The sequence below is a fragment of the Triturus cristatus genome, chromosome 3_2 (genome assembly GCF_964204655.1).
Source record: "Triturus cristatus chromosome 3_2, aTriCri1.1, whole genome shotgun sequence".
NCBI lineage: Eukaryota > Metazoa > Chordata > Amphibia > Caudata > Salamandridae > Triturus > Triturus cristatus.
Genome location: NC_140584.1, coordinates 900,423,407 through 900,440,876, shown reverse-complemented (window position 1 = coordinate 900,440,876; position 17,470 = coordinate 900,423,407). Strand labels below are relative to the sequence as shown.

The 17,470-nt window shown below is 50.6% G+C and overlaps 1 protein-coding gene across 1 annotated transcript in view; it reads right to left on the bottom strand.

Annotated features, from left to right (window-relative positions):
- The window catches only part of ULK2 (unc-51 like autophagy activating kinase 2), a 604,281-nt gene that overhangs the window by 52,612 nt on the left and 534,199 nt on the right, over window positions 1-17,470 (bottom strand). Inside the window, exons 25-26 of the mRNA XM_085649334.1 lie at window positions 14,915-15,072; window positions 13,735-13,870 (exon numbers count right to left, since the gene is read on the bottom strand). Of these exons, the coding sequence (XP_085505460.1) occupies window positions 13,735-13,870; window positions 14,915-15,072 (294 nt within the window). The remainder of the gene's footprint in view (window positions 1-13,734; window positions 13,871-14,914; window positions 15,073-17,470) is intronic.

Sequence of the window (17,470 nt, the reverse complement as noted above, 5' to 3'; positions counted from 1 at the left end):
ACAGGATGTATTAGTTTAGGGGCGTGAGGTCCAGAATGGGTCTGAAGGACCTGTCTTTTTTGGGTATTTAGAAATTCAACAAGTACACTCCCAGTGCCTTGCTGATGGCGGGGGACGAGTTCTATAGCCCCTTTGAGGAGGAGTGCTTTGACCTCTCTGAGTAGCCATTGGTGTTCTGGTGAGTGTCTGTAATTTAATGAGGCGGAATGGTGGGTGGCATAGACGTAAGCTCCAGACAATAACCATATTAGATAATATCCAACACCCAATGGTCTGAAGTGATGGTTTGCCATGTGGGAACGAAGGCTTGAAGCTGGCGTTGTGTGGTCGGGGGTTGAGGGAGGAGGAGGTGGAGGCAAGTTAAGGTTTGGTGGTGGTTGTAGCTCCTTTAGGGAAGCCACCTATGCCTTTAACTCTAGAGTTGTTTCCCCTGTAGGATCCTCTAAAATAACCCTTGGGGGAGGATTGTTGGCCCTGGGTGCTCTGGTAGGACATGGAGGCTGCAGGGAAGGTGGGCTTCGAGCCACCACAGTAAGGTGTGCGGAAAAAGGAGCTGCAGGGAGCAGGTCTATTAAGTCCCCCATCGCTTTAGCTGTCTCCATATCGTTTTTAATCTTTTCTAATGTTTGGTACACTTGTGGACCGAAGAGATGCTGACCACTGAAAAAGGCATGTTCAAAAGGTTCCGCTGAATTTCCGGCTTAAAGCCAGAGACATGGAGCCAGGTGTCCCTACGTAACAGGGCACTAGAATTTGCTCCTGGCAGCAGTGTCTGCTGCATCTAGGGCACAGTAGAGTAGAGGTGTTAGATATATGCATGCCCTCAGAAACTATTTTGTGTCTTCTTTTTCTATGCTCCTCTGGGAGGATTTGGAGCAGCTGCTCCATATCGTCCCAGTGGACACTATCATATCTTGCCACAAGGCCAACATGATTAGTTATACGCCATTGGTTGGCAATTGCACGGCCACCCTTTTCCTTGCTGCATCTATGTGTTTACTTTCCTTCTCTGGTGGTGGGGTGTCCCCGTTGGCCTGGGAGTTGGCTTGTTTACTAGCACTAGCGTCAGGTGGGAGCCAACCCCGAATATACGTGGGGTGAGCAGGAGAGTCTTTAGATTTCTTATACACTCTTAGGTGTCATGACCCTAGCGCTGACGAGGTCTTTGAAAATGTCAGGATAGTGACGTAGCTTGCCATCCCTTGACATTGGGGAGGTACTGAGTGGCGCAGTGAATGAGTTTCAAAGAGGAAGTCCTTCTCTAACGGCTCTGTGTGAAGTTCCACCTTATGGAAGAATGCAGCCCTACCAATGTGTTTCTGATAGGACGTGGAATCATCCAGAGGGGAGGGACAGGCAGGGTAAAGGTCAAGGTCTGTGTCCCCTAGTGGATCTACATTGTAGGAGTCCCAAGGGTCACCCTGCGGAGGTGTGTCAAATGTGTAATCACGCCCACCCATGTCTGTGTGGAGACCCCTGAGGTGTGATGTCAAGAGGGTCCCCTGGAGAAGAAGGCGGGGAGGGCTAAGACTTGGGAATAGGGTGAGGGGATGGTTGTACATTGGGTAAAGGGCTGGTAGCCTTATCTGCTTTCTTGTGTTTTGTTGCCATTGGAACGTTCAAGGTTTCCTCGAAGGACAACTGATGTTTTGAGGGTGGAGCAGCAAGGCCTGTAGGACTGCAATGGTCCGGTCCATCCTGGGGTGGATGGCCTGATGTTTCTGTCTTGAGTAGAGTTCTTCTTGCAGCTTGTGGAAAATCGGTTCAACTGCGCCAGTGTCGGACTTGGTGGTTGACGCAGAGGTCTTCAGCTCTGAGGGTACCTTCTGTTTCGGAGCTGAGGGTCTAGTCGGCGCCAAGGCAGATGTAGTCAGTGCTGAGGGTCAACTACGTGCTGTGACTGAGTAGCCGTGCTGAAGCAGCCAGTCTCAAAGACTTTTTTGGTGCTGAGCAGGAGCTGGGCAGAGAGTTCTTCGTGGTTTGTCGTGCCGACCATGGCCCGAAGGTAGTGGTAGTCTGAACGCCTGTCTCTGGTGCTCCAGAGTGGCCGAGTGCCCTTTGGCAGAAGGCTGCATGGGTTGAAGTACAAGTTACTTATCTTCGGTAACGATGTATCTGGTAGAGACAATTGTAGCCGCAGATTCCTTAACGTAGAATTATCCCCAGGCGTGAGACTGGACCCGAAAAACTTTCTTTGCCCCAGCATCTCTGCGTGCCGGGGGGCGGCACCACGCGACTCCGCCCTGACGTCGTCCGCGGGCGTGACGTCAGCGAGGTCACATAAGCCCCACCCCGGCGCGCTGACATCAGTTTTCTTCTGAGAACTTCTCCACGCCACAACGCGGAGCCATCACAAACAAAACTGTGGAGAGTGTGGGAAATATAAGTGAACAGAAAGAGAGAATCAAAAGGTGAGGAACAGCACCAGTTGAAAAAGGGCCAATCACGAAGGTACAAAAAGCCACAGCGGTGAAATCCATAGCAGTGAAGGAGCAGAGCACCGCTCTGAGGAACACCTTTGCAAGCTAAGGCGACATCCTCCCTGGGGGCAGAAGCACGTGAAAAAGGCAATAGCAGAAGAGAGAGAGAGACTGCAATCACGATCCATAACAGTGAAGGGGAACAAGCCCGGAACAAAGGAGGAACAGCAATTCACCCACAGACGACCCCATCAAGGAGGGCCGTAGACCCTGAAAGGAGCAAAAAGGACAAGACACAGGGGAAAAAAAACAACTCAGAGGACTGCAAGTGAAGCAGAAACCCCAAGCAAGTAAAACGAAGAAGAGTAAAAGCAGGCCCCCACACCGGAGAAAAAGCAGGGTGGAGGGAGGCAGAAGCACCCATGAACCAACCCACCATGTATCATAAGGGAAGGGGTGGAACAATCAAGCAGAACAAAGTATCCTGTCCAGGCAGAAGTGAAGCGGACACCCACGGGAGACAAGCCGCCCGGAGGGAGGCGAGTTCAGAGAACCAGAGTAAAGGTCCTCACAGAATGGGGAGGAAGGGTGGGCAGTGAAGGAATCTGCAGCTAGAATCGTCTCTACCAGATACATCGTTACCAAAGGTAAGTAACTTGTACATCTGATAGAGATTTACTAACCGCAGATTCCTTAACGTAGAATAGATACCCAAGCCATACCTAAAGGGGAGGAGGGCATGCTAGAGAACCTCCCCAGTAGGAAGAAACACAGGGCCCCAGCAAGGCGAAGGGAAGACCAGGAGACCCCCAGCCCATTCAAGGTACAACGGCCACAACCCCTCGTAGGGACAGACAGCTGCAGAGGAGCACCCAGGAGGAAAGAACGACCCCAACTCCAGGGAGAAGAGGTAGAACCGGAGGCAGAGCCTGCCGTAGGAAAACATACAGCGACAGAGGACAGCTGAACAGGCATCAGCCACAAGGAAGCAGGCAAAGCAGAAACGGCCTAACAGCCATGGAACGTAGTCATAAGAAGAAAGGCACAGGTGCGCAAAACCCCAGCAAAACAAGAGGCAGGGGCACAAGGTAGCACAACAAGGGCCACGGCGGCGAACCAGCACAAGCAGGCGTGCACAGCCGGCAGCGGACAGCACCATGGGGCAGCGCACATAGGACCAGCCAGGCGAAGGCCGAGGCCAGAGGCCAGGGAAATGCAGAACAATTCCCAAAGGAGGATCGTTCAATAGACACACACCGACCCACGAAGAGAAAGGGGACCAGCCATAAGAGAAAAAGGGGAAGGCACGGAGGACGGACCAAGCAGTCAACCAGAACACAGGAAACCATGAGAAACTCAGCCCCCCCCCTCCCCCAGAACACCAGACAGAGGACCAGGCTGTAAAGCCAGACAGGAAGGCGGAAACGCCACAACACGACACCATAGACAGCATGCCAAACTGTCAAGCGATGTAGTGATCACCGAGAATGACAGAACCCGGAGCAGCGCAAGCTGCGCCCAGACAAGATACAAGAGACCGCACCAGCGGTATACAATGATTCCAAGAAAGGCAGGGAACTGGAAAAAGGGGCAACCATACCTCCCTAGGGCAGGACTGAGATATGCAATAGCTACAAGTACCCCACATAGGGTATGATACGTCCCACTAAAACATGGGAACACCTCTTAGGGAAAACTCCCGCAGCAGAGGACAGAACATAAAGGAACTGCAGATAGAACCACAGACGGCTTGACAATCAGCCAATCAAAAAACACACAGAAGGCCCAACTTGAGGACACATATGGGTGGACCACAACCAAAGAACCACAAAATTCGAAGGGGCTGTACCAGCAGCACAAAGGGGCAACCGAAGGCACGTCAACCCACACAGAATAGACAGACAGTCCAACCGAACCACAAGACCCTCGAAAAAAGGGGTAGGAAAACGCTGCCCATAAGTAGCAGAGGACCGACAAGCCAAGTTTAGGGAGGGGGAGGAGGAGGACGGAGCCCCGCAAGGAGCCGCTGAATGGCGGCATCCGCATGGGTGTTAAACAAAAGCACCCCATCAAAGGGCAGGTCAACAAGACGCTCCCTCACATTCTCAGGAAACACACTATCCCTCAGCCAAGCAAGGCGACGGAGAGCTACTGAACTTGCCATTGTGCGGCCGTGAGCATCAGAAACAACCAGGGCCGAACGAAGAATAAACGTGGCCAGCTCCCAGCCATCCATCACATGGTGCCACAGATCAGCGAAGACACCGTCTGGAGAGGCAGAAGAGAGAAGGGACTCCACGGAATCCCACAAGCTGGAAGTAGCCCTGGCCAACACACAAAGCGTGTTGAGCGCTCACAAAGCAGCACTAGAGGAAGCGAAGAGGTTCTGCCCCCATGAATCTAACCATCGGGCCTCCCGTGACGGAGGAAACAACAGCAAAGGTAAGGAAGGAAAGAACAAGTTACTTACCTTCGGTAACGCTTTTTCTGGTGGATACAGTATCTGCCTGTGGATTCCTCAACTTGTGAATATCCCCTGCGCCAGCATTCCACGGAACTTTTTTCCCCAGCTCTCTACGCCGACTTGGACGTCATAATGCTTCGGCTCCGCTCGCGACTCCGTATGACGTCACTGGAGCCATAGAGAGCCACGTCGGCGTGATGACGTCAGTTCCACGCATCTTTTCCGTGCCTCCAAGGCGCACAGGTGGACCAACAACAGATTCAAAGTATACACAGTATACAATCAAATATACATAGTACATAAACAAAAGGAGAGCTAAAGAAAACAAGCATTTCCTACCAATGTACCAGAAAGAAAGAAGCTACAAAGCATAACAACATCTCAAGCAAGCTATCTTTTAAGGTATACAAAGGTGGACAACGGGGAGGCGGGTGGGCCAGTGAGGAATCCACAGGCAGATACTGTATCCACCAGAAAAAGCGTTACCGAAGGTAAGTAACTTGTTTTTCTGATGGATACATCTGTCAGTGGATTCCTCACCTTGTGAATAGATTCCCACAGCAGTCCCACTCCCGGAGGAGGGTGTCCACCTTCCTATACCAAAAATTCTTGTAAGACAGAGAGCGCAAAGTGGCCCTCCCTCCTCATCTCAGAGTCTAAGCAATAATGCTTTGCGAAGGTATGGAGGGAGGCCCAAGTCGCGGCCTTACAAATGTCTTCCACAGGAACACCCCTGGCCAAAGCAGAGGTGGAAGACTTAGCCCTAGTAGAATGAGCTCTAATACCCTCAGGAGGAACCTTACCAGCCAGGGCATAGCAGATCTTGATGGCAAGGATGATCCATCTTGATAGAGTGCGCTTGTGCACAGCTTTCCTTTAGAATGTCCAACATAGCCCACGAAGAGCTGATCGTCCAAACGAAAGTTCTTCGTTCTGTCCAAGTAAAAGCTCACAGCTCTTTTTGGGTCCAGACGATGAAGCCTTTCTTCCTCCTTGGAGGGATGAGGAGGCGGATAAAAAACAGGGAGAGTAATAGACTGCCCCAAATGAAACCGAGTAACCACTTTAGGCAGGAAAGCAGCCCTGGTCCTGAGAACCATCCTTTCAGCATGCAATGTTAAAAACGGGGGTTTAGAACTAAGAGCTTGAAGCTCACTCACCCTCCTTGCCGAGGTTATGGCTACAAGAAAGACCGTCTTAAAGGACAACAGCCTCAAAGGACAACTATGAAGAGGCTCAAACTGAGACCCCATCAGAAAAGTTAAGACAAGATTAAGGTTCCACTGTGGCATTACAAAAGGAGTAGGTGGAAACCTGTTTGTAAGGCCCTTGATAAACCTTAGTACAATAGGAGATTTAAACAATGACGGTTGATCAGGAAGACATAGAAAAGCTGATAAGGCCGATAGATAGCCCTTGACGGTGGCCACAGCACAGCCCTGCTGAGCCAGGGAAAGAGCAAACTGAAGCACATCAGAAAGATGGGCTTTCAAAGGGTCAATGGATCTCTCTCCACACCATTTAACAAACTTAGACCACCTATATGGGTAAATGGACTTGGTGGAGTGTCGCCTGGCCGATAAAATAACATCCACCACATCAGGCGGGAGAGAGAAAGAACTCCGGTTGCCCCGTTCAATCTCCAGGCGTGAAGGTGTAAGCTCTGGAGGTGGGCGTGTAGAACCTGCCCCTCCGACTGCAAGAGGAGGTCTGCCCTCAGAGGGAGACGGAGCGGAGGGCATGAGGAGAGGTGGAGAAGATCTGTATACCACACCCTTCTTGGCCAATCCGGGGTGACCAAAATAACTTGGGCCCGGTCTTGGCAAATCTTCCTCAGAACCCGAGGAATCAAGGGTATGGGAGGAAACGCGTAAAGGAGTTGCGAGCCCCAACTCAACTGAAACGCGTCCCCCAACGCCCCCTGCATCGGAAACTGGAGACTGCAAAATGACGGGCAGTGCGCGTTCTCGCGGGTGGCGAATAGGTCCACCGAGGCATCCCCCACATCCGAAAGACATGACGAACCACCTCTGGATGGAGCCTCCACTCCTGGTCGGTGGAGAACTGCCGACAGACTATCCGCACGTACGTTCAGCACCCCAGCCAGATGATTTGCCATTAGACAAATCTGATGGTCCTGAGCCCAGGACCATAGACGCAGAGCCTCTCTGCAGAGACAATGCGACCACACTCCTCCCTGCTTGTTGACATACCACATCGCGGTAGTATTGTCCGTCAGGTCTTGAACAGACTGACCGCGAAGGGAAGGGAGGAAGGCCTTGAGTGCCAAACGAATCGCCCCCAATTCCAGAAGGTTGATGTGAAGCAACCTCTCCTCTGGAGACCAAAGACCTTTGATCTCCAGATCCCCCAGATGAGCACCCCACCCCAGGGTGGAGGCATCCGTTATTACTGTGGCCACCGTTGGAGGAAGATGAAAGGGCCTTCCTTGAGACAGATTGCCCTCCACGCTCCACCAAGATAGATCCGCTGCAGCTTCTCTGGAGATCCTGATCGACTCCCTGAGATCTCCATTGTGCTGATCCCACTGCCTGCGGAGGCACCACTGGAGCGCCCTCATGTGCCAGCGTGCATGGTTGACCAACAGAATGCAGGAAGCGAACAGACCGAGCAGACGAAGGACCTTCAGAACTGGAACAACCGCTCCATTGTGGAATAAAGGAATCATTTCCTGTATGTCGAGAATTCTTTGGGGAGGAGGAAATGCTCGACACACAGTATTGTCTAGTACTGCCCCTATGAACAGGTTGCTTTGAGAGGGCACCAGGTGAGATTTGGGCACATTGATCGAAAAACCCAAGTCGAATAACAGCTGAGATGTTACCTGCAGATGATGTTGCATCATCTTCAGAAGCCAGTCGTCCAGGTAGGGGAAAACCGGAATCCCCGACCTCCTGAGATGGGCAGCCCCACCGCCATCACCTTCGTGAAGACTCGAGGTGTGGTAGTAAGACCAAACGGGAGGACCGCAAACTGGTAGTGTTGCGACCCAACTGTAAAACGGAGATACTTCCTGTGCCAGGATTGGGACATGGAAGTACGCGTCCTGCAAGTCGATCAACACCATCCAGTCTCCTTGCTGGAACGGTTGAAGAACCTGCGCAAGGGTCAGTATCTTGAATTTCTCCTGCTTCAGGTAAAAATTCAAGACTCTGAGGTCCAGGATCGGACGCAATTTGCCGTCCTTCTTGGGAATCAGGAAATACCGGGAGTAGCATCCCTGACCCCTTTCCTGCTCTGGAACCACCTCTATCGCACCCTTTTAAAGCAAAGCTATAACCTCCTTCTGCAAAAGAAGCAGATGGTCTTCTGAGCAGTAACCCTTGCAAGGAGGGTAAGGGGGAAGAAACTCAAGATGAAGATGGGTTGCGGCCAGAACCTCTCCGTCCCCTTAGCCTTCCTCCATACGAAATGAGGATCTCCCAAAGCCTCTGAATTTTCTAAGACCAAATCCCTTAGCAGGAGTCTGTAATCCTAAAGATTTAGCCGTTACCCTGCTCTCTTTAAACCTTTGCAAGGCGGAATCAGCCTTTTCGCCAAACAGTTTTTCTCCGTCAGAAGGCAAATCTACCAAAGTGGCTTGAACATCAGTAGAGAAGCCAGAAGAACGAAGCCGCACTTGCCTCCTAGTGGCTATCGACGATCCCATTATCCTTGCAACAGAATCAGCCGTGTCAAGTCCCGACTGACATAAAAGAAGCTTTGTCTCCTTCTGGCAGCTTAGGGGCTAATGATTTCATTCCATAAGAGCATGAACGTAGCGCCCTATTAAGCAGGTGGCATTAGTGGATTTAAGCGACATGCTCCCTGAAGAAAAGGTCTTTTTAGCTGCCTGATCAGCCTTCTTAGACTCCCTATCCGCAGGAGTCTGAGGGAAGGCTCCTGAAACATGCTTCGAGCATGAAGCCTGCACCACCAGGCTTTCTGGAGAAGGGTGGGAAGATAGAAAACTTGGATCCCCAGGAGCCACCTTATACCTCCTTGCCACCTGTCTGGAGACTGCCGGCGAAGAGAGTGGCTTACGCCAGACGTCCATAACAGGCTCCAAGATAGCCTCATTAAAAGGCAACAAGGGTTCAATAGTTGAAGCTGGCAAATGTAGAACCTCAGTGAGAAGGTTTGGTTTATATTCAGCAGAGGGTAACTGCAAGTCCAGCAACTCTGCGGCCTTCTTAATAACTATAGGATAGGGAGCTAGTTCTTGCGGTGGCGAAGATCTAGAAGAAGAAAGCTCCCACTCCGGAGTTGTATCAAGACCACTAGCATCTTGAATGCCTTCAAAGTCATCCGAAGATGTATCCACCTCACCTTCTTCCACATCCTCCCTATAACGTTCCTCTTCTAAGACTCTCTGGGCCTCTCTCCTTGAACGGATCCGAGGAACCGGCGCCGTACGCGGAGTCGGTTGAACCGAACATGGAGTCGGTGGCGTCGGAGTCGGCGGCGCCGGACATGGAGCCGAGGGAGTCGACAACGGCGTCGTGGAGGGCTCCGATGAAGGCCGATCCTAACGAAGCCGAGATGGATCCCCAGACGGCGCCGGAAACTGCCACGAAGGAGCCATCGGCAAAAAGGGCATAAATGGGGCCTGAGCATAATGCTGCGGCACTCCCAAGGTGTATGCCATAGGACCCACGGGACCAGATGGTGCGCCGGTTGGGAAGGCAGCCCGTTGAAAAATCCCATGCATCGCATTAAGAAAATGCGTCGAATCCGCACCTGGAGTCGGGAACTGCAGATAAGGGATTGATCCCGGATCCGGCCGAGGAGTACCTGGAACCGGAGCCGAAAATGCCTCAACAGGAGCCACAGGATCAGCCGGCTCTGGAGAAAGCTCTTTTTCTTGCTCTTGCTCGACGTCAGAAGCAGAAGACTCCACTGGCGCCGGAGACTGCGCCGGTGACTGCGCCGGAGACTGTGCCAGGGACCACGCCGGAGTCCGCTTCGGCGAAGGTGACCTCTCTGGAGACCTCCTAGGAGATGGAGAAGGAGATACAACATCTTTACTTCGACGTCGAGGCGACGGCGACCTCGAAGCCTTGCTCTTCGAAGACCGGCGCCGAGAGCTATGCTTTCTTTTCTTGTGGTGTTTCTTCGACTTCGAAGAGTGCGAAGTCGACGCCTCCGGCCTCGATCTCTCCTTCTTCCTACCCCTCTTTTCCTTCTTCGCCTTGGCCATGAAGAGCTTCACCTCTCTTTCCTTCAAGGCCTTGGGGTTCATTCTTCTGTAGCTGGAACAGTCCTCCACGTCGTGGTCAGAAGAAAGGCACCACAAACAATCTTCATGGGGGTCAGTCATTGACATGTGGCCCCCACATTCCCTACAAGGTTTAAAACCTGACTTCCTAGTCGAAGACATGGTGAATTCACAACAGTAACCCACTACAAGACTACAAAGTAGCAGGAGAGTGCTGGAAAACCGTTACGCGTCGACGGCACGGAAAAAAGGAAACAGACGTCATCACGCCGACGTGGCTCTCTTATGGCTCCGGTGACGTCATACGGAGTCGTGAGAGGAGCCGAAGCATTATGACGTCCAAGTCGGCGTAGAGAGCTGGGGAAAAACGTTCCGTGGAATGCTGGCGCAGGGGATATTCACAAGGTGAGGAATCCATTGGCAGATGTATCCATCAGAAAGCAGTCTGCAGAAGAGGGCCCTGGGTCGAAGGGTGGAAAGAAAGGCAGATTGGGTCGTGCAGAGCAGGACGGTGGCGGAGCGACTGGGGCACCGGATCCCCCGTGGCAGGAAAACCCCAGGCCCCCAGAAGAGAATTATGGAGCAAAGCTTCAAAGGGAAGAAGCAGCTCCTGTCCACCAGAGCCCTGATGGAGAACCTCCAGCAAATGGTCCGTAGGGAATGGGGTGGCAGGTTCGCCCATGTGCACAATGCCAGCGGCCGTGGAAATTTCCCGGGCAAAGGCCGCACACGCCTCTGTAGGGCGTCGTGGGAGGGAAAGCAATTCCTCCGTGGGCGACAGCTGTAAGCCGGACATCCCCGAATCCAGCTGGAGGAAGAAATGGCCAGCCCCGAAATGGTGGAAGAATCACGGACGAGTGGGCGACCTGAGGTGCCTTTGGGGAAGGCTGTGGCCGTGGGGACGACGAAGAGCCCTCCCTGGAAGACGCTGGGGAAAAAGCCACAACGCGGCGGCCCGTCTCCGGGGAAGAAGAGACAAAATGTTTGACTACCCTCTGGAGTGGAGGGGGCCTCTGGAGACGAGTTGACGACCCAACGCCGGCACGGCGCCGTGGAGTCCGCTACAGGCACCGGCGTAAGGTCGACCGGCGCAGGAGGGGACGCCGAGACAACCTCTTCCACCACTTGCACCCTATGAGATTGGGGCGGGGTCGGCACCGGTTCGGCGAAAGAACGGCACATAAAAGTCGCCGTCTCGACCTCTGACGAAGCAGCTGCCTGCGTGGAAAGACGAGAGGGCCCGGGGTCGCACCCCGGCCCCTAGCCAGCACCCACAGCGCCACCAGGGTTGACAGCTGAGCGGCGTCAGCTCGGATTCTGGCAAGGCCGCCGCCTGCCCAGACGACCGAGGATGATTCGGGGGCGAGCTGCGAGTCCTGGCGACCTCCCGCAACACCACAGGGACCCCCTCAGGGGTTTGCAGCGAGGCAGAGGTGCCGTGGTCCGAAGAGGGGAACCCCGTAGGGCTGCACCCCGACACCACACCTCCAGAACCTGAAGCCGCACCCGTTGGCGCCGGGGAAGGCCCCGCACGTGGCAAGGGATCCATGGACGTCCCAGGAAGAGGAGGAGGAGGAGGGGGGGGGGCCAAGGAAGCCTTCAGAGCTGCAGCATAGGCCTCCATTTGGGCCCTAGTCGCCCCGGCAAACCACGGGTAGGGTGGCGACGAATGAGGCCGCGTGTCCCGCGGAGAACCCGCCCCCTCCGCAGAGCGGGAACCAGGCCTCGGAGACAAGCTATGAGACTTACTGACGGGCGAGCGACGCCCTAGGGTCTTCGGTGACGGGCGATGCCGGAATCGGAAGCGGCGATTCTTGGACCCTTCCGCAGGGGACGGACGCGGAGACGACACAGATCTGGACAACTGGGCTGAGAGGAACTTCATCCGGCACTCCTGCCGGGACTTAGGATTCAGATGTGGCAAGCGTCACCGTCCGTGGAATCACGGTGCTCGCCCAAACATCACATGCAAATAGGATGAGGGTCCATCACCGACATCTGGCGTGCGCAAGATGAGCACGCCTTAAAGTCCGAAGGCATTCGCACACTGTCCCACAATGCAAAACGTGTAAAAGAAGGCCTGAAAACTGGACAGGGACACGATCCGGATCCGCGTTGCACGCGGAAAAGAAGGAAACTGATGTCAGCGTGCCGGGGTGGGGCTTATGTGACCTCGCTGACGTTACGCCCATGGACAACGTCAGGGCGGAGTCGCGTGGTACCGCCCCCCGGCGCGCAGAGTTGCTGGGGCAAAGAAAGTTTCCGGGTCCAGTCTCACGCCTGTGGATAATTTTACGTTAAGGGACCTGTGGCTAGAAGTCTCTATCAGATAGTAGTATTGAGGGGGGAGGGTTGCCGTTCTCACGGACTGCTGGGCTGGCGGAAGGTCCTCGATCAGCAGTGCTTTCTTTAGGGGAAAAAGCCTCTTCATCTGACAGTTGTGGATGAAATTAACCCTCAATGCCCTCAGGACCGATGAGGTCTAGGGTGTTGTTGCCGCCCTTATGTGATATCTCGAGTTGAAGAGCCCAATGGTCACGAAGAGTCTTCTTGGAGCAGAAGGAGCTGCAGGCGTCGTAGACAGCCTTGCCTGGTTCGGGCAAGAGGCACGGATTGCAGACCTCATGGATATTGGTCAGAGGATATTTCGTGTGGCAGCGAGGACAATACCAAAATGGCATCTGTTCAATCACTGGCGAGGCATAGTGGAACTCTGCAACGGAGAGACAGTCACTGGCGAGGCATAGTCGAGTGCTGCGATGGAGAAACAGGAGTAGGCCCCAAAGGGGCCATAGTCTACTTGGACCCTGCTAGAGCGAAGTAATCAAATGTTGACCCGAGACAGAAAGCAAGGGGGGCACGATCGAAGTACAATACCCACAGAGGGAAGGAATCCATACAAACCAAAAAGAGCAGCGAGAAGGTGGCGACCCAGAGCACACGACCAAACCCGACGATAGAAAAAAAACAATCTTACAATGGAGTCGATGACCATGCGCATTATCAACAGGAGGAGTCACAGTCTGTAAACAGTGCAAGTATGAACATTTCTTAACAGGATGAATATCTGGGGTCAAACCTTGGGTGAATCAGATAGCAGACTCAACCAATATGCCACCTAGTGCTGTTCTATTGATTTTCCTTGACATTAAGAAGCAATTCATTTAAACAGTGCTTAATAAAGTGTTGGGTTGTTCATATCAATTGTGCTTCACGTAGGCTGCACACATCCACTCTAACATGTGATATATTTGTGGTCGCAGAGTTTATGGATTCACCCTTGCCACGAAAAATTCCAAATTTCCCATTTTGGAATGGCAAGCACAGGTTCAGCAATACTGATAAATTACAGTGATGGTGCTTAGTATAGTAAGTGTCAAAGAGAAACCAATCAGCATTTTAGATATCTGATAGAAAAGGCACCACGTGTGCCACAGAGACAGACATTTCTTAATTAAACCCTCAAAGAATTATGATCTAACAGTTGTGAAGCACTTTCTATGATGTGCCAATCAGACAACACTAATTTGTAGTTTGGGGCATGTTCATGGGTCACTGATCACTTTCCACCCAGCAGTGAAACGTGCACTTGGTTCCAAACACGATCATTCACACATTTCTCAATATCTTACATTTTTGAACGTTCTCAATATCTGCTGGGTCTTGCAGGATTTTAGTGAGGCCATCAAGCAGCATTGCAGCCTTGTGGTATCGATATGCAATATCCTCTGCCTGCTGAAACATCTCATCTAGCGCCGCAGACTTAACCTGAAATAAGAACACAGAGTTACTGACCACAAAGGAGGCTCGAAAGCACTTCGTGTTGTTTTGGTCCATCAAGTCTGGCCTTTTCGAAATCTGTTAATGGAATGACTTCTCCTCCTGCTGAAAGGGAGTTCGAGAAACACATACCTAGGCAAATCACTTCACAACCTATTCTTCTACAGTTTCATCTTTACTGGAATATGCTCACCAAAATATGTCCCTATTGTAGCTCTCCTCCACTGGGGCTCTTTCTGAATACGCATATTTAAGTTCTTACTGCTTACCCTTTACAGTATTCTGTGGCAGACAGAGCACAATATCGGTGGCATTTATCTGGTTTCACATGTATCTTTATCGGTCTTGAGGTAATAGCCTCCAGAATTGGCACCCTTACTCTTGAGACAATCTTCTTCAGAAGTCGCCTTAAGAAGTAATAATTTGCTCTGTACATGGCCAACAGAACTGGATCTAATACTTCTGAGTTATCCCAAAATGTAGCTTTCAAATTTGGGTACAATACTTCAGATAACGCCGCCTGTTATGGTTGTAAAACACAAGAACTTAACATTTATTCAATTATCCGACAGGCTAATCCCCCTCTGATAAGAGGTACTCCAGAAAGTAGATAAACCCTTAGAATATAGAAGAAAATACTTGTGACTATGGAGAAAGTGAAAACACTATGAGCCTCTTTATAGATTATGAATCACCCTATGAACAGCAAAACACGTGAGCTCAGGGACTGAAAAGGAATGTCGAAGTACTGACGAGACCGAAAAACAAGCTTCTATTCATTCACACACAAGCTTGTGAAGTTTTTGTGGACCTTCATATTCCTAGTTTCTGTGTCAAAATATCTTATTTGATTTATATCCACGCACCTATTGTTTGTTTGAGCATCATACAGCACCAATCACTATATACTTAAGCCAAACTCAAAAGTGCATCTGGTGTGGTAGCAAGGCAATGGTGCATGTTACCCCTGTTCCTCATCAGCAGCCGTGGCAACCAGAAAACAAAACTATAAAAAACAAAAGTCATTATTACCATTTCCACTGCACAGCTGTAGATCAGTTTCTCTGCAGTAACGCTGTTAATCTCATCTACAAAGCGCTGTTTGTCCGAAAAGAAGCGGTTCAGCTTCTCCGTGAGTTTCTTGCACATGCTGATGCAGAACTTATATCGTTCGTTCATGCTTTTTATCACTGTTGGGAGAAAAAGTCAAAGGTTGTTAAAGAACATTTCAGGAGAAGGACTGAAGAGGGACAAGGGAAAGGATCTTGGAAATAATACTTGATTTTAGTCCAAGAAAGCACCAATGTTTATTTCTTTCAATAACACATGGGGATTCTCTAGCATTAAAAGCCTACCGGTCCAGGTACGAAATGTAGATTTCTAAACTAATCTTTAAAACATTTGGGGACCTTATATTTTGGTAGAAAGAAACATAGTCCAGTAGAAACAACAGTTATTTTACTGTCAATTTCACAAACGTAAACTAATCCATACCACATGCCACTATATTTAGTTTAGGTCATTTGACGAAGGCACGTAAGGAACTGAAGTGTGACGCTGCTAAAATGTGTCAGTCTCTTAGCCAAATGCTTCTTCTTGAGTTACCAAAGTTGGGGCTGTAAAAGAGGAACGTTTTCAGACTTTCCACACAAAGCCAAGGGTGGGGTGGGATCTGATGTGCCTGTACGGGGTCTTGGTGGAAAAGCATCTGTCTTCTTGACTGACTGGTCAGTTTCGTGCAGAGGTCAATATCAATAGGTTGGCAGATTTGAGGTGGCAGCGTTAATGCTTCTCGATCATTTGTTTGAGACCGCATACTATGAAGGGGTCTATTGTTCTAGTGGGGGAGGTGCAGTATAGTCAGTTTAAAATTAGGGTCACTAGGTCTTTTCTTTTATTTAGAGATTCAGTGAGTCTTTCTAGTAATATTAAAGTATTAGCTCTCAGCTGAGCTGGGAGAGCCTGCCCCTTGAGGAATGTTTTGATATTGGATACTATAATATTCACTGCATTCTAGAATCTCATCCCATAATGCTTTGCAGGGCCTTTGGTTGGGATTGTATTTTTGCCCATAACTGTGCTTGGGGTGGTCCTAGGAGGATGGGACCACCACCGAATCGTTCAGCATGATGTGCTCTTTGTTTTTGGCATCTGCTTGGTTCTCTCCCTAGGTTGGGGAGGACCCCAAAATCATCACCTCTCTCATTGCTTGCTGTATTTTCATTTTCACTTTTGTGAGATGACTATATGCATTTTAGCATGTAAAGATAGTTACTTGTTTTACCAAGGTATGTAAGGTTTCGGTTTTATTAATTGGGATGAGACGGAATGGAGTTACGGAGCAGAGTTTCCGGACTGGTGCCTTTGGCTGTGGATGGGGTTACCTAGCAAATAATGGGCCAGTCCCAACTATGAATCCAAAGCATGTTTTTCTTATAGGAGACGGATAATTTCTTATACAAGCATTTATCTAAGAATCTACTAGTCATGGCAGTTTGCCCAGTGGTTTACTCACCTTTACTTCAGGCACCCAAAGCAAGCCATTATGTCACTAGCAGCCAGCTGTCAGGAGAAAAGGGAGGGTAACCTCAGCTTTTACTAATGACAACTATGGAATTGTAAAGGAAAGAATGATGATTCATACAGTAACACTCACAACGACTCCCACTTGCCTGCTGAGCTGTACCCCAAGGAGGAGATGTGAAGATTGAATGTCTCATGGCCCCTTGGGGTGAGAAAAAGTTATACGAGACACCCTATGAGACTCGTCAGAGATGATGCTTGCTTAGCCTTCTTGATTCCAGATTGTATTGGGAGCAGTTTTGTTACCAAAATGTCTGCTTTGCATCTCTTGGGCAGCTGCGCTAGTGCAAAGAAGTTAATCCTAAGCAGCTCGTTTTTCTCACAGCAGTCACTCCAGTCAGGAAGGCCTTGTGCTGCTGTTTTTGAGATTAGGCCACTCATCCTGAAAAGCACAATCCAGCTCCTTTCGAAGGAAGGCAAGACTCCCTTTTTTCAGATCACTTGGCAAGGCAACCTTGCCAGCATTTCCAAGACATACGCCAGTCAGGAGAAATACTGGCAGCCCAGCAGAGTTTCCACTTCTGGGCGAAGTCGCCATTGTTCACACAGGTTGGCAAGTCTGGTGTTCCATTACTGAAGATTAACTAAGTACCGGCAGAAGAGGGTAGTATTTATACTCCATTTATGACATTATAGAGTCAACCAAAGGGTCTACAAAATGTGAAAGCCCCAAGGCTCCTCCAATCCAGTGGGAGTATTTTTCTGCTGAAATAGGACCGTTTTGCAGGTTCCATGCCCAGTTTCCATACTGCAACCAGCAGAAGCTGGCTCAGGTATGATATATATTGGTTTCTGACTAGAGAGCCATTGTGGGTTTGAAGTCTGTCAGGGGAAACCTGCTCTAAAACAAAAGGAATGACTGGAATGTTTTAGATGAAGATCACCAGGCCAGCAGAAAGGCGAACACCATCTAATGCAACTAACACACAGGCACACATGCGCGTTCCCTGTCTGGTTGGATGAGGAGCACAAGGCTAGCAGAAAAGGGAGAATACCATGTTATGT